This window comes from Gopherus evgoodei, chromosome 2, assembly GCF_007399415.2.
Source record: "Gopherus evgoodei ecotype Sinaloan lineage chromosome 2, rGopEvg1_v1.p, whole genome shotgun sequence".
Taxonomy (NCBI): Eukaryota; Metazoa; Chordata; order Testudines; family Testudinidae; genus Gopherus; species Gopherus evgoodei.
The window spans coordinates 104,158,835-104,176,924 of record NC_044323.1 but is presented as its reverse complement, the minus strand read 5'-3'; the positions used below and the strand labels follow the sequence as shown (position 1 = coordinate 104,176,924).

The window sequence follows — 18,090 nt, the reverse complement described above, 5'->3', positions numbered from 1 at the left end:
CTCAATAAAACATTTCCAAGAAGCTAAACTTCCTGTAGCCTTCAAACCTACGTACATCCTAATCTACTCTGTAGGACAACACTTGCATTTAGATTCTTTCTACTTTTCCATTCCTGTCTTCTCAGTATTATTTCAGTTGAAAGGAAACAATGTCCTTCATTTTGCTTGATACTGTTGCTACACTTGTTATTTGAGTTCCTTCTTGTACACTGTAATTTGGCAGTGCCATCTATTGGAAAGGAGGATTAAACTGGTTAATGACCATAATTCAACAACAAGTCCTTAGCACTAACTAATAAAGGAAAACACAAAAAGCACAGTTAGGACCACATTTCAAGAATCTACTTTTCTATGTAATCTATCCTTATCTTATTTCTGGCACCTGTCACTCCAATATTCAAAAAATGGCTAGATGGATAGTTTATAGATACTGCCTTGTCCCTTTTTCTTTGAGTAGTTTAATAACTACATTGCCACATCTCCCACATAAATCTCGCAGCTTAGCCTACCAAAGGCATGAAGCCAAATGTGGAAATCAGCGTCTCATACCAAAGCAAGCCTAACAGTGATAAATTACATATTGAAATGTGGCAGATCTTGGAGAAAACAGACATAAACAGCAAAGCAGATGATGGGATGCCCCCCATGCAGTGAGTGCCAACAGACCCTGCAGCCTCCCATTTATCTGAATTAGTGTGTTTAATTTGGCATGCAGTATTGAAACTGTGTGCAACTGCGCTGGAATGAATGATCATCGAGGAGTAAATGGACTGTATTGTGCTAATAGGTTTGAATGAAGATGCAGCTTCTGTACTCCAGGGTTTCAGACTCTGTATAACATTTTAGTTTTTAAAATCTGACCTAGAGCTTGTCCACACTTAAAACTCTAGAGTGACACTGCTGTGCCACTGCAGCAGTAGTTCTTCAGTGTAGATGCTACCTATTCCAACAGGAGGGATTCTCCTGTCAGCATAGGCAATCCACCTTCCTGAGAGGCAGTAGTTAGCTCGACAGAAGCTAAGTTGACTTAGCGCTGTCTATATGGGGATTTAGTTTGGCTTTACACTCAGAGATGTGGACTTTTCACACCTGTGACTAACATACTTAAATGTATTTAATTTTATAGTGTAGACCAGGCCTGAGTCATAATTTCTCACCTCTGTAAGAGATATTCATACAGTTGGTTAAAACTTTATACTGTATACAATGTTTACTACACAGGCCACCTTTTCCATAGGCCTCAACACTTCCATCCACCCCTCTGAAGCCCCCTGGGACTTACTTTCTGGATTTATTTGGAGTGGGTGGGAGGAGGGATTGATTTGATTGTGAGGGATTTTAGGGCACAGATTTCAGTCTGTCCCACTAAATGAAATTCAATCCTGTGTAGGGAGCCACCATGCAACCTAAGCACCTCTTAGACCTTATTTTGAGGGTTTATGTGGAATTTAAGAGTCATACAGGCCTTGGGCTGCTCTTCTACACAGAAACAGCCAATTAATCATAATCCTGACCTTATCCTGGGGAGCCATAAGTGAAGAGGAATGGAATGGCGTCAGCCATTCAACTGGCACAAACACCAACCTGCATTTTCATGCCAAGATAGTGAAGGATGAGTCAGAACAATGCTCTGCTTACCTCTCAGCTGAAGTGTACCTGCCTTGCCTAGTGCTTGCTGCTGATTGTACAAGGGCCATGGTTCAGGAAAGCACTGTGAGTAAGTGTTTAAACTTGCACTCAAGTCCCATGAGATTTCATTGATTTCAATGGGACTTCAGAATACTTTTTTGCCTGAATGAGGCCTGGATGGCTGCAAGAGGGAGAGTTTGACACAACTCCTGAACAACAGACTTCACCCCTTGGTGTACAGCATGCTCTTAAATTCTTGGCAGGATCCTGCCTGGCTAGATGCACAAGGGGAAGCCTCCCAATGACTCCCTCTCCCTCAAACTCAGTCCATGCACCTGTGTAGCCCTTGAGCAAAGACTAGCATTTACAATAGGAGACAAAGGAAGACTAAGGTAAGACAACCACATTAATTTTCACTTGTATATAGGCCAAAACTTGAATCCAAACTCTTCACAACCAAAAGAAACTGAACTAACCTGTTGTGAAACACCCACTCCAAAGAATCACCACTAGTAAAAGGGTAATCATTCTCAATGTGATCTATTGGGTCTACACTGTGTGTTTATGAAAGGTTTGCCAGGAAATGTGATAAGCATTTTTTGTAATTTAACAGACAACTAAAATGATGCCTATCCAAGGCTCTAGGTGCCCCAACGCACAACAATACAACGCAAATCTCAACAGTATTAAATGATCAGTTCTTCAGGAGCTCAGCCAGCTGCCTACAAAAACATTTTGGCTCCATCCTGACATGCCTGTAATTCATGCAGCAACTTTAAAAGAAAAAGAAAAAAACCATATATACACAGCTTTCAATTACCTTCAAGGCTCTGGTCTTGCAAGAAGCGCAGTGCTGTGATGGTTATATTCAGTCCTATTTTCACTGCTTTGTAGAAACTTTGGTTTGATAGAACTGCATCTAAATCTTCTAAGGATGCTAAGGAACTGAAAGCAAAAGTGAAAAATCAAGCACTTGTCAAAGCATGACAGCATTGTGCGCACTCTTTGGAGAGGGAAGCAGGATTGTGAAGTAGAGCTAGATGAAACTTAACAACCTTTTTTGTCAAAATATGGGGTTTCATCAAATGAAGTTTCTAGTGAAATGTTTTGCTTGACAAAGTTTTCTAAACAAAATATTCTAGAAAACCCTGAGTTGGATGAGTTTGGTGATCTGTCTGGGGTGGATATCTGAGGGTTGTCCATTATCTTACAAAACCTGCAGAACACCTTCAAAAGATGAGACTGAGCACCTAAATTCATAACTTTGCTAGACACTAAAATTCATGAGCTGACTAGACACACTGGATTTATGGCTTATTACAACAATCTATAACCTAATTTCACCCCTCTCAAGTCATAGAAGGCAAAAGTGGGGGGGCGGTAAAAGGGCCACTTCACCTTGAATGGTCTCTTGAAATGTGTTTTAACTACTTATGCTACACAATCTTGTATTTAGTTGTGACACTCTCAATACGTGTCCCAGACCTGAAGAAGAGCTCTGTGTAGCTCAAAAGCTTGTCCCTCTCAGAAGCTGGTCCAATAAAAGATATTATACCTCACCCACCTTTTATCTCTAATATCCTGGGACCAACATGGCTACAATGACACTGCATATAACAAAATCATGTAGTTTATTTTCTAAATTTCTTCAAACAGACCAGCTCTGTTGTGAAGTTAATAACATAAATGTAATTTAATTTGATGATACATGATGAATCCACATCAATTTTATCTGACACTTCTTATAGCTTCTTCTACCTCATGACTGTTATGCAAACAAAAATCCAACCTTTTTTTAAAAAAACTTGATCAGCTGTTGATATACTTTGCTATTTCAAACAACAAGAAACTGCAAAAAAAAATTGCTTACCTGAAGAGCTGGGGTGGGGGGGATTTAGACTAGGAGATACCATATGACAATTTTGCACTTCTGTCCCTTTCTCCTGTACTCATTATGTGCTAGATTCTGTTCTGCACCGGCTGAGAGGTACAGCAAAGAAGACAGTCCAGAATTCTGCCTGAGCTGGAAGCTCTAACTTATGGCAGCCTCCTACAGCTGTCAGTGAGCTTCTCTGCCACACACAGTGGCCTAGATTTGAGCATTAAGGCCGCTCTTTCTCAAGATCCCAACCTGCCCCCAGCATGCTCAATGCTGCAAAGGGGCGCAGGCTGCATTCTTTGAATTCTCACACAGGCCGTTGTGGTTTCTGTATGTCACCATGGTATATAGAAGCAGGGGCTAGAATTTGGCCCAATTCACTGTGGGTTACACTGAGTCAGTTAGGCACAGCCCAGATAAAGGGACAGTGAGGAGTTTGGTACCAAGGGGAAAGCATCTTAGATACATTCTTCCTGAAAGCAATATGCCTCTCTGAACTCCCTGTCATGGTTGCTGCTACAACCTTTATGGGGAGCAGCCTGCACTTTGCTGCATACAACTTCCATTCTATGGCCCAGTGCTGAGATGTTGTGAGGCCATGACCTCACCTCCTTCCTGCCATCTTTGGAGCACTGTGCACCCTTTGGGCATTGAGGAGGGGGCTGGAAAATGAAGTAAAGGATACAAGGGATAAAAGATGGACCATCTTCATATTCTGAGACTGTAATCATGTGAGCAGTAGCTTCTATACCAGGGGTGGGCAACCTGTGGCTCCCGAGCCACATGCGGTTCCTTGTATAGGCACTAAATCCGGGTCTGGAACTACAGGCACCAACTTTCCAATGTGCCGGAGTGTGCTTACTGCTCAACCCCTGGCTCTGCCACAGATTCCACCCCCACTCCACCCTTTCTCACCCCCTCCCCTGAGCCTGCTATGCCCTCCTCCTTCTCCCCTCCCCCCTCCCCCCCAGAGCCTCCTGTACACCACGAAACAGCTGACCAGGAGGTGGGGAGGCACTGATCGGTGGGGCTGCTGGTGGGTGGGAGATACTGGGAGCAGATGGGGGACGCTGCTGGGGTGCTGCTGACATATTACTGTGGCTCTTTGGCAATGTAAACTGGTAAATTCTGGCTCCTTCTCAGGCTTAGGTGGGCCACCTCTGTTCTATACCTTGAAGCTTTGCCAATAGTCATTTGTGGGCATTTCATTACTAGAGGGCTCCAGAGGTCATAGAAAGAGGTATAAAAGTATGACTATCATCTTACACAACAGAATTGACCAAAACTAGCTGACTTCTTAGGGGAAATCCCTGTATAACCAGTTTCATATAACATACATGCTCTGTCCCTTCCAACCTCTTCCATGGTTAATGTAATAACATTGGGACAGGGCTGCTGAGCAACAGGAAGCAATGTGCACAGAATCTGTTGTTGATTTAATTAGGTTAATTATTTGATCCACCATCACAGCAGTCAAGTATCAGAGGCGTAGCCGTGTTAGACTGGACCTGTAATGGCAGCAAAGAATCCTGTGGCACCTTATAGACTAACAGACATTTTGGAGCATGAGCCTTCGTGGGTGAATACCCACTTCGTCAGATGCATGTGGTGGAAATTTCCAGGGGCAGGTATATATATGCAGGCAAGCTAGAGATAATGAGGTAGTTCAATCAGGGAGGATGAGGCCCTGTTCTAGCAGTTGAGGTGTGAAAACCAAGGGAGGAGAAACTGGTTTTGTAATTGGCAAGCCATTCACAGTCTTTGTTTAATCCTCAGGTGCCCCTGGAAATTTCCACTACATGCATCTGACGAAGTGGGTATTCACCCACGAAAGCTCATGCTCCAAAATGTCTGTTAGTCTATAAGGTGCCACAGGATTCTTTGCTGCTTTTACAGATCCAGACTAACACGGCTACCCCTCTGATACTTGACTGCCACGATGGTGGATCAAATAATTAACCTAATTAAATCAACAACAGATTCTGTGCACATTGCTTCCTGTTGCTCAGCAACCCTGTCCCAATGTTATTACATTATATATCCTGAGGATTAAACAAAAACTGTGAATGGCTTGCCAATTACAAAACCAGTTTCTCCTCCCTTGGTTTTCACACCTCAACTGCTAGAACAGGGCCTCATCCTCCCTGATTGAACTACCTCATTATCTCTAGCTTGCCTGCATATATATACCTGCCCCTGGAAATTTCCACTACATGCATCTGACGAAGTGGGTATTCACCCACGAAAGCTCATGCTCCAAAATGTCTGTTAGTCTATAAGGTGCCATCGTGGCAGTATGATCAAATTTGCTTTGCCCGTTATTGCCTCAGGAATCCAGCTCATGAGGCAGACCTGAAAGGGAAAAACATCACCTTACAATCGAGATCCTTTTATACCTCGGAAACATCAAGCTTCTGATGGAGTTTTGAAGCCATCCAGATTGCCTAAGAAATCCTCTACTTTTTAGTAGTACCATAGTTAAGGGTGTCAGAGCCACAAGCGCTGCACCCATGCACATGCCAATGCATAGAGACGGTGATGGACCCTGCTCAGGCAGTCTACAAAGAATACAAACATTGAGCCTCACCACTCCTGTCACTTATTCTGAATAAGTGAGACACAATATTATCTTCCCAGTTACAAACAAATATACAGGTTCAGTGCTTTTTAACAAGGCAAAGAAGTAGGTAGGAGTAGCAGAATCAGTGCAGAGATTTTCAATTTCCCATTCTAAGAACATGTGGTGTGGATCCCATGCATGCTGCAGAGTCACAGAAATGACTGCAAAATATGTGGGTTCAATACTAGGGCGACTGGGTAAAATTCTGTGGCCTATGTTATACAGGTGGTCAAATAAGATGATTTAAAAGTCCCTTCTGACCTTACAATCTATGAATTGATCATTTTTCCAAAGAAATTCCTGAAATTGCTACTATGCATCAAGTTTCAGGTGCCCTTCAGCCATTGTGTCTCCCTGCCTCACTTTGTGATCCTCTGTACTTCCCCATAAAGGTAAGTAGCTTGTTGCAACTACACCTCCTTCCTGGTGCTACTGCGTTTAAAAAGAGAGAGGCAGATAGAGATTTCTCCAGCACACCGGGCTTGTCTACGCTGACAATGCAGCAGCTGTGCCTCTGTAGTACATAGTGAAGATGTTACCTATGCTGATGGGAGGACTTCTCCTCTTGGCATAGGTACTCCACCTCCCTAAGAGGCAGTAGCTATGTTGATGGGAGAAGCCATCCCATTGACACACCTCTGTCTACACCAGGGAAAATCCACACCTCTGAGCAACATAGTTATACCAATGTAAGTTCCTACTGTAGACCTAGCGTCTTGTTATGCTCTGATGCATCCAGGACAGCAATCCCAAAATACAAGGAAATTGAAGCAAGACACGCGGATAGGTGTTCAGTCAAAACATGAAATAACCATGAACCAGTTAAATTAGCAACTATCTGAACAAGACGTAACAGCACATCCTGAGTAGCCGCACACACCCAATGCTGTGCGCGCATGAGCGCACTCACACACGGAGTAACTGGAACACTGAGTTCAGGGACAAATAACCAGGAAATTAACAGGGACAGAGAGCAAGAAGCAGGAAGGCAGCACACACACCTCCATGACCTGAACCATCAGTCTGGGAAGACCTACACGACCCAACCTCACACCAGAGCCACTACTGGACTTTTCTTCTAAATAACAGGGGTTATTTCTAGTCAGTTTGGCCAGTTAAGAGGCCATGGAGGGCATCTGCAGAAGGAAGCTTTCAGTTTTGTATGGAGTGGGTTGCTTAAAACAACTCAGCACTGAAACAGGGCAGAGCTACAGTTAAAACGCTGCATCGGCGCAGCTGCGCCACTGTAGCACATAAGTGAAGATGCTCCTGTGCAGATGGGAAGAGGATTAAGCCATGAAATAAAGTCACTTACCTGACACTAATTGCTGCAGATTGCCAAGTGCCAATTTAATTGAACTACATTGTATTAAAATGCTTAAGAAATAAACTAGTTTTAAAATGATAGGCATCCAAATGAATTAACGTCAAATGGTCTCAAAGGCTTCAATATTTCAGATCCTCCTTGGATTAATGAAAGCAATAATGTAATAATAATAATAATAATAATATATAACTCTCCATCCAGAAGAATCTCATCAAACATGACAAAACTAACACTCTCATATACAAAGGGATCATTTCAGTCACCACTCACATGCAGCAACCTCCCAAAGATTTTTCTGCTGAGATGCACAAGGAGGAAAGGCAGAGTTGCAAAAGGGTCTGGAGCAAAAGGCAGGGACTGCAAAAAATGAGGAGGAAGGAGTCCCAAGCTTCCCAATAGCATAGCCTATAGATGCAGATATCTGCTATGGGGTCGGGAAAGAATTTTCCTCCAGGGCAGATTGGCAGAGGCCCTGGAGGTTTTTTGCTTTCCTCTGCTGCATGGGACACGGGTCACTTGCTGGAGGATTCTCTGCAGCTTGAGGTCTTCAAACCACAATTTGAGGACTTTAATAACTCAGACATAGGTTAGGGGGTTGTTATAGAAGTGGATGGGTGAGATTGTGTGTTCTGCATTATGCAGGAGGTCTGACTAGATGATCATAATGGTCCCTTCTGACCTTAAAGTCTATGAGTCTAAGTAAGGCATAGGTATAAATGTAACAGAACTATTGCAAATTCAGAAGTATCAGAGGGGTAGCCGTGTTAGTCTGGATCTGTAAAAGCAGCAAAGAGTCCTGTGGCACCTTATAGACTAAAAGACGTTTTGGAGCATGAGCTTTCGTGGGTGAATACCCACTTCGTCAGATGGCATCTGATGAAGTGGGTATTCACCTACGAAAGCTCATGCTCCAAAACGTCTTTTAGTCTGTAAGGTGCCACAGGACTCTTTGCTGCAAATTCAGAAGTGTGTGTGCGCATGCGCGTGTGTGTGTCGGGGTTCCCAACTGCATAATTCTAATAATATTGGACCTGATCTTGGGACAAGAACCTACCAGATCTGAGTGTTACTGGACAATTATTAAGTAATCAATTTAATTAATATACAATCAATAGATCAGGCGACAATAGGGCCCAGGGCCTTTTTTCTGGGCAAGTGTTGGCCTCACTCTGCTCCCATTGGAGTCACCTGTAAAGTTCCCATTGACTTTATGCAAGCAGAGGGAGACGAACACTGACAATTCTGCCTTATATCTATCTCTTGCTATGAATTCTCCTGCTATTGATTACGCAAATGGGAAGTACAATGAGTTAGATTAAAGCACCATTCCATGGAAATAAAAGAAAGCACAAATAGGGAGAACAAATACATTACCCAGATTTTAGTACTTACTTTTTAACAGTCTGCAGAAACTGAGCTGTAACACGTATCCCACCTTCCTTGTAAAGGCTGCTTGTCTGCAGCCATGGGAGTGAACGCAGAAAGTCCCAGAAATAGGGTTGGTTTTGGACGCTTTCAACTACAGAAATCATCTTCTCAGTTTCATTCCAGTCCATCTTGATTTTTAAGAAAAATGTGTTAAATGTGACCCAATTATTTCATTGGGGGTGGGATGGGAGAACAGCAACTGTCCTTTGCCTCCCCCCATACATATGACTTTCTAACCATTTAAAACTCTTCTTGGGTGTGGCATTGTTGCATTAATACAATTCACCATAGGAATGAGTACAGTCCTTTTTCAGCTCATGGTGGTTGAAACTCTGCTGCATGTGAATCTTTTCTGGGAAAACTGAGTTATGAAAAAAAACTAACTAGCCCTTTCCCTCTGCTTCTGCTCGTGAGTATACAGGACATGCCACTGCTAGGAGATGGATTCTTTCTGAAATCTGAAAGATGATTAGCTTAACAATCACACAACAAAACTGTAGAGTCTAGAGAATCACAACTAATCATCTGCAAGGGGTGAAGAGGAGTCCTATAATGAAGCCTCTGTGTATGCCACCCACACTTTGCACCACTTCAGGAAAGGCCTTTCATGCAAACAGGCAAGAAATAGATTGAGGGGATGGACTCATTTCTGCTGAACTGACTGTGACTGGGGAGATTTATTTTGCAGGATCACACCTTCAGATGCTTCCGTAAAACAAACAAGCTATGCTAACCCCTATCTTATGGGGTCATGTTGGTGAATTAGACGTTAAATTATGTTGGTGAGTTCTTCAACAGGACTCTTTTGCATAAATATTCATCAACATGAATAAGGCTTGGAGTGGAAACTGGAGCCTTTGTATTTTTTATTAAAAAAATAGTAGAACCTTCAAGGTCAAATTCAATGAAAGGCTAACACTGACATTTGTCTTTGTAAAATGGGAGTGCACACAATTTTTGTTTTTATTTTCAGTTCAGTATCAGGAAGAAAACTGCATTTCTGCAGCTTCTTTCAGTCAAGGCCCTCGAGAGCAGTTTATAAATGGTACACTAAACAGTGTACAATCCCAGGTTTGAAATTGTAGTTTTCAGTTTCATGAAGAGTCAGAAATAGTCCCTGAATAACTATGGAGAGAATTCATTATTTCATTATTATTTTTTAAGTGAAGGTAATGATTTGAGAAGGACGCAGAATTGACAACACTAAAGATTGAATTCTATGTCTATTCAGCCTTGGGCTTTTTTGTTGAGACTGCTGACTGTTACGATGGTAGGTGATTTATCCACTAGAGACAGGACAGACAGCCAACTCATCTCACACAGGCTATCACAGGGGTCATGGGAAGCATTTTTCAGCTAAACTGTGTAATCCTTGTCCTTCACTCCATCTCCACCCCTCCATCACTTCATCTCATCCAGTAGGGTGTAATCTCTTCTAAGCAGCAACAACCTCTTTCACTGTGAAGCGCCTACCAGCTGGTCTTTTTAGGTCTTTTGTAGTATGCTTTTATGCATCTTTGAATACATGTTCAGAGATGGCCTAATGCACTTTTTAAAATCTCCAGATAATCAACAAACATACTTCACACAACAAAGGCTTTTAGCCTCTAATAATGCAAGTTCGATTCAAACCAGTGGTGTAGCAATCCGTGACCCTCTATATTAGGTCCCTGAATCACTGTGCCCTCAGCAACACTCCACTTTCTACAATATGCTTTACTAAAACTTGAAAAAGAAAATCTACCTATTATTGCTAAGTCTGAAATGGTAACTTTCCATACACACAAAAAATTACTTACGGTTAAGAAAATGGAACTGTTGGTGGGCCCTGTAAAAATAAATAGTTTTCCTTTACACAGAAACGTTATTCTTCACGACAGATGCATCACTACTAGATACAGTGAATGAACACTTAATAAAATGCATTTTGTTGAAAGGAAAAGGCCATAAAACTAGCAGTGCACCAAAGATCTGGTGATCTGATAAACTTTTGCACTTCCTAACATTTCCAGGTATCATTACATAGCCAATTTTAAATGAAATTACTTACCAGGGATGATTTTCACTGGCAAGGCAAAATTATCATGTAAACTGTAGGAGAGCAATATGGTGCCAGGCACTATTGACAACTCTATTCTGCTTAGACAGGGTTACCAAAAGAGTGCTGGATGTCCTACACAATGTAACAGGTTAAATGCCACCCTATTTCAGAGGAAAGGCAGCAGAGTAGGGGTAGTGAAGTGTGCTGAAATGCAGATGAGTGGGGGGTAGTGGAGGGTGCTCATGGTAGATCTGACAGGACAACTACTCTGCAAGGTTGTTTTGTGTGTACGGAGGGGAGACATTTGGAAATCATTACTGCTTCTTTAGAGCAAGGCAAACAGGCCTTCTCTCCCTAGTGTGCAACCCCTTTCTAAGCTCCCCATAGACTGGTGTGGTTCTGTACCATCCCTTACTCAGGTCAGTGGCTGAATGTCTCAATTTTTGCAGCACGTGCAGAGGCTGTAGCATAGGCACTAGGGAAGACAGGGGCTAGGTCGAATCACTCCCATGTGCACACCATGCCTCTGCACACATGGTGGGCCAAAAGGGTGCTCTTGAAAAACATGCCTGACAGGGTAACCAGGTGATCATATTACTAACCCTTGTCCTTGTCCTATGTTATTAGCGATAAGTAATGTAAGGTTGCCAACCCTCCAGGATTGGCCTGGAGTCTCAAGAAATTAATTATGTCATGTGATGAAATCTCCAGCAATACCTGCAACCAAAATTGGCAACCCTACACAGAGCTGTAGGAGACAGATCTTTATTGAGAAGGCTGGGTGGCCAGTGTTCCACACTGCCAGGCCTGTGTTTGTCCAATCATAGCCAGGCCACAATGTCTGTGCCTTTGTGCCAGGTGTCACCAAACTAGGGCTCCTCCTGAATCCTGACCCCCTTTTCCCAGTCCCACTCATTATATTCCTCTCCTCAACCACTTCCCTGCTTTTATCTCCACAATCGTTTTTGCCATGTCTAATATTTAGATTGTAAATTTATGGGGGCGGGCATCCTCATCTCTTTAGAACACAGCTAGCACAATTCTGGGTTCTATAAAATAAAGAAACCCCCAATAATTGTTATCATAACAATGACAATACTTCTAGATCCACTTCTTAGCTAAAACAATGATTTTTTTTTAATGATAAAAAGAAGCATTGTCTTTTTCAGTGTCACTCAGTGCCAGGTAAGCACATCAGCCAATTACTAAAAGAGGATGACTTACCTGAGAATTTTGATTCTTCCTCCCACAGCTTTTGTAAAGCAATAACTTTCTCTGAGGTCTCTGAAATCCCATTCGCAAAGTCTTGTATCTCTCTCAGGAATGTCAGGTCAGTTCCCATAATGCTGTCCTGACCACCTCGGAAACTGGAAGCACTTTCCATGAAAGGGGGAAAAGGAAGGTCATTTCAAAATAGGAATTGGAAAAAGCAGCTGCGAGTTCCTTTCCATCAGCTGTGAGCGCCATTTTGCATATTTGGGGTGAGAGTCTTTAAATGTTCCCCATTTTACCAATTTTTGTCAGTTCATTACAGTTGCCTTGAGTTGTGTAAAAATCCCACAAAGCTGTGGGTAGGAGGACACCAAGAGCTGCCCTACTGGAACAGCTAGTCTGGTGTCTTGACTCTGACACTGTTCAATGACTGACTCTTCCAAACAAATCTAAATGAATTAAAGTGCACCTAGATGTGAGGGACTGTGGGAGAGGATTTCTTCCTGAACTTGACTGATGGTTAGGTTTTGACTTGAAGACTGAGGATTAACAGGATACAATAGCAGAGACTATCTAGCACAGTGGTCCCCAAACTGTGGGACATAGAGGAACGTTCAGGGGCAGCTGTGGGACCCAGGCCAGCCCCCATGGGAGGCAGGGAGGGAGCACCACCAGCTCAGCTCTACCCCCAGCTTCAGCTCCACTCCACCCCCTGCTCTGCCCCCAGCCTAGCTCTGCCCTTATTTCCTCTCTCTGCCCTCACGCCAGCTCTGCCTCTAGCCCCAGCTCCTCCCGCAGTTCCACTTTCAGCCCAAACTCCTCTGTTGAGCCAACTGGGCAGTAATGGAAAAGGAGATAGACAGATTCCATAGTTGGTAATTAGGGGGCTGGGGGGACATGACAGGAAAAGTTTGGGCACAACTGATCTAATGAAACTGCACTTGCTATTCAACATGAGAGTAAGGTTGCCAGACATGTAGTTTTTAACTAGAATGCTCACTTGAAAAGGGACCCTGGGGCCTCCAGTCAGTACTGCCGACCAGGCCATTAAAGCTCCAGTCAGTGGTGCAGCAGGGGCCCGGGGCTAAGGCAGGCTCCCTGCCTGCCCTAGCACCACGCAACTCCCAGAAGTGACCAGCAGGTCCTTGCAGCTCCATGCACTGCCCTCATGCCCGCAGGCATGCCCCCCCCCGCGCAGCTCCCGTTGGTCACGGTCTGGCCATACGCCTAGGGGCTGCAGGCTCCTAGTGGCCGCGATAAGCGCTTCCAGGACCCCACACCCCAACCCCTGCCCGAGTCCCCTCCTGCATCCCATAGCTCTCATCCCCAGCCCCACTCCAGAGACCACACCGCCAGCCAGAGCCCTCACCCTCCTTGCACCCCAAACCCCTCATCCCCGGCCCCACCCCAGAGCCCATACCCCCAGCCAGAGCCTGTACCCTCTCCCGCACTCTGAACCCCTGTGTCTCAGCCAGGACCCCCATTCTACACCCCAAATCCTTAATTGCCAGCTCCACCTCAGAGCTTGCACCCCCAGCTTCACCCCAGCACACTTGTCCTCCCACACTAAACCTGCTGTCCCAGCCCAGAGACCTCTCCCACACTCTGAACCCTTCGTTTCTGGCCCCACTCGGAGCCCACACCCCCAATTCAGAGCTCATATTCCCCAGCAGCATACCCCCTGCCTCGGCCATCTCCTGCACCCCAACTCCCTCATCCCCGACTGTACCACAGAGTTCACAGCCCCAGATGGAGCCCTTGCCTTCACTCTCTCCCACATCCTAAACCCCTTCCTCAGCCCAGTGAAAGTGAGAGAGGGTGGAGGAGAATGAGCAATGGAGGGAGGGGAGATATAGTGAGGGGGGGTGATGGGGTGGGGCAAAGGAGTTTTGTTCTGCTCCATTAGAAAATTGGCAATCCTACACAAGGGTAAAATTCACTGTTGGGCAGGTGCCGTGAAATAATGCACAGGCCTCATACTGGACTGTAGTGAGGCGGTGTGGCTCCCCTCCTCCTCAGGGAGGGTTGAGTCCCGTCAGACACCTAAAGGGGCGGGGCCATAGAGTAGTAAGCCCGCCCCTCAGAGGGTTAGGAGGTGACCAGGAAGTATAAAAGCCGGCTGTCAGCGCTCAGTTAGAGCCCAGCCACCGTCGGAAGCAGACTTGCCAGAGGGTGCTTGTGACTGGGAAGCTGCTGAGGCCCAGGGCCATTGCCCTGACTGGCCGGAGCTTCCCCGCCCCCGCTATGACGAGGAGCTGCCGGAGCTTCCCCGCGCCCGCTATGACGAGGAGCCCCCGGAGCAGGCCTGACCAGACTTCCCAGAAGTACTGCCGGACCTCCCAGCCAGCCCTGGCCGTGAGGAACCTATGTGCCTGGACCTCCCCGGAGAGGACACCACAGACCAGGTAGGCCCGGAGGGGGATATTGGAAATAGCCCGGGGACAGCCGACCCTAGTCAGGCTGCAGTTACCTGTATCCTGTCAGTGTGTTGCGGTGTTGCGGTCAGGAACCCCACTGACCCTTAGCGGTGACAGCCGCTATTAGGGCCCTGGGCTGGAATGCAGACGAGTGGGAGGGCCTGCGTTCCCCCTGCCACCTGTACCCAGATGGCAGAATCCCCCTCTCCCTGGCCTAAGAAGGCCATCCAGTCTATTGATTGACTGCTCGACCCTGAGCCATGAGGGTCAGAGCCTTTGTAACTGTGTGTTTGGTGCCCTGCCTGAACCAAGGGCGTGGGCCCCTTTCGCTGGGCCACTGCTCGGTCCTGCCCCAAAGGGCTCTAGCTGCCTGAACTATTGTTGCTCAGCCCTGAGCCAGGAGGGTCTGGGCCTCTAACTCTGTGTTTATTGCCCCGCCCTATAGGAGAAGGCCGGGCCCTGAGCGATTGTGCAGCGTCACTCAGCCCTGAAGAAAGGGGCTGACATAGACAACGCATATCGCGGCCAGTATAGCTCCCCTTCTCCTCAGGGAGGGTCGAGCCACGGCCGTGCGCCTTTACATGGACCCTACACTGGAGTAAATTTCACTCTCTGTGTATGTTACTAACCTACTGAACTGCCTTGCAAACATTCGTGCCTTAACAAGCAACAAACACTACAAATAATAACCACAATGATAACAAATAGCAGCAATAGTAACAGTTTCTGAGGCAGATGATGCTGATGGCAGCAGGCTTGCTGCTGAAAGCATAATTCTACTCTGAAAAGTGACTGTAGAGATGTGGGGTTAGATGTTGATTGCCTTGCACTGATTTCCATATTAAATTTTCCAGTAAAATAGAAATAAACTGCACAGTTCCAAACTTGCCACTACTGGGCCATCAAAAGTTCTAGTTATGAAGATTTTAATATAAATATATGCAAATATCATGCAAATACAAGCTCAGGCATTTAATGGGCTAACAAAGGCATGTCTGGGGACACTTACGACATTCTGTTGACAGTGTCTATATACCTAAAGCATATGACAGTTTTACTGGTATATGCAGCAGTTCATGTAAAAAACAGCATTACATTACCAGCACTGATTTTCCCCAGATCTTATCACAAACTTTTTTCAGCTAAACGGAGCTATACATACTTTCTATAATAGTGACACCTGGTGGCTTGCTGAGAACATTAGTTTCCAAGCCCTGAATGCTAGTCAGATGAAAACAAAGCATATGGCCCGTATTTCTCTCTTCCTTTTCTTTACACAACAAAATTCCCAAGAATGACCCTGGACACAACAAACCTCATAACAGAAAAATTCTGATAAATACATTTCCTAGATTTCTAATATAGATGGGCCCCAGGAACAGAGTTCTGAACTGGTTGTTGGCTTCCCCTGAACTTTAACCAGGCATTTGGTTCTGGGAGTTCAGGCCTCAGTCCTACAGTAAGCTCTGTGCTGGCAGACCCTTAGGCCCACATGGAACCCCGCTGACTTCAGTGGGGTTGTGCAGGGATGTGCTCATGAGGAACTCATTGTAGGACTGATCATTGAGGCTTGCTTTGGATTTTGGTCATTTAGCTGCTCATATACCTGAAGTGTTTTTGATATTAGGAATATTTTAAATATGGATGGGGGTGGGCTTTTAAAAGCTAACCAAATATATTGTTCAGAGGAATTACTACAGTAGTCAGGCCTGAGGTCCAGCTAGTCCACTGTCCTGTCTCCAACAGTAGTCAGTACCAGATGCTTTTGAGGAAGGTTCAAGTAATCTCAGACTAGGCAGATATAGGATAATCTGCCTCCCTCACCATGTCTCCTCCTAATCCCATAAGGGGTTTGGTTCTAGTTAACATATAAGGCTTTCCAGGGGGAGGAGGTTACTTTGTTATTTACTCTATTTAAACAGAGAAAAGGCACATATCCAAGAACTCTAAACAAAAAAACAACTCCAAATATACTTAGATCAACCCCAACCCACAGTGTAAATCAACCAAATAGGTGGAATTAAAATCTCTCTCCCTCCCTGAAATTCCACTCAGCTGATCAACAGCCTCTTATTGGCCACTGTGCTCACTAACCCCAACCTGGATAAACAGAAGAGCCTTGCATCATGACTTAGAAGTCAACAAATTCAGGCTATTTGAGACCAAAGGAACCAGTGAGCTGGGGAGCAGTTATGGAAAGCAGCCTGCTGTCAGCCCTTGTTCTTTCCATCCAAGGGATTAATAGCTTGAGTGCCTCTGAGGATCACAACTGCAGCAGTACTACCCAGGCCGGGAAACTGCCTGTTAGATAGGCAGAGCACAAACCATTTAAAGGCTGGTTTACAACACTTCAAACTTCACTTAGAACTAACTGGCAGCCAGTGCAGACTCCTGGACACCACCATAACATGCTCTCGGTGTGAAACACTGCTTGATAAGCAGACAGACAGCTGAATTCTGTACTATTTTACTGAGCGTTTGAATGGTCTTAAGGAAAAGCCACATCTAGAGAACACTAGTAATTTAATCAAGTGACAGAGGTATGGGTAACTGTAGCAAAGCAAGCTCAGATGGAAAAAAAATCTTAGCCACAGTTCCTAGCAGAGCATGCAGGAGCAGCCAATGATCTACTGTGACCTTCAAATTCCAAATTAATTCATTCCCTGGCTCAAAGCCCAGTGCAGTGACCAGGAGGGAAGGCAATAAGGATGTAGGGAGCTTTTTAACTCCCTGGCTCTGGTTAAAGTAGCCCTGAGGGCTACCCTAACTTGCACCTCTCCTGCAATGGCCACTGTGGGCAATTGTAGCCCTGCACATTAGCTGGGTCATTAGGCAAGTCCCAGTCACACCCCCACCTAGCTCTAAAACAACTGCACCAGGTGCTCATGCTGGGGAGGTATTTGCTGAAGGATCCTAGTAGTGGCTTTATGGCTGCTTGGAACTGAATTCCTTCCACATGCACACACACACACTGTTTGTCACTGACCCTACCTGCAACAACCTGCTTCGCTGTAGCGATAGAACCAGAAGATTCTGAAAGGCTGTGAATTTAAAAATCAACAGGCCACTCTCAAACTATAGAATTATCAGACTGGGAAAAGTGTGGTAATTGGAGATAACTGGAGCTTGAGTCCTGGTTTTAATTGTGAAAGTAATGTGATCGCAAGCTGAGTTACAGTTAACGGTAAATGTGAGAAAGGAGTTAATTAAGTAGTTCCTCCAAATGTTTACACAGCAGCTATTTTGAATATTTAATCTGTGCTTTGCATTTGGGTCTGAATATAATTTTCCCCAAAACTGAATCAGCTCAGAATATGCCAAATATAGATGAAAAATATCTGATTGCCTCACAGAAGGCTTCTAATAAGGCTTACTCTACCAGGGACTATTATACCAACCCCCAGTGCAAAAATCTTCCTGGGTAAGGAAGGCCCCATTCCAACAATCTTTAGATATTCTACTGCACTAGTAGAAAATTAAAACATTATAAAACTTCCACTGGGCTCTTGACTACTTAACTGAATTTCACTTTCATTC

At 44.9% G+C, this 18,090-nt stretch overlaps 1 protein-coding gene across 1 annotated transcript in view; it reads right to left on the bottom strand.

Moving 5' to 3' along the window:
- Window positions 1-18,090, bottom strand: part of ABCA13 (ATP binding cassette subfamily A member 13) — a 281,591-nt gene that overhangs the window by 244,655 nt on the left and 18,846 nt on the right. The window contains 4 exon segments of the mRNA XM_030551464.1: window positions 2,450-2,574; window positions 8,848-9,011; window positions 10,683-10,711; window positions 12,149-12,300. Coding sequence (XP_030407324.1) covers window positions 2,450-2,574; window positions 8,848-9,011; window positions 10,683-10,711; window positions 12,149-12,300 — 470 coding nt within the window.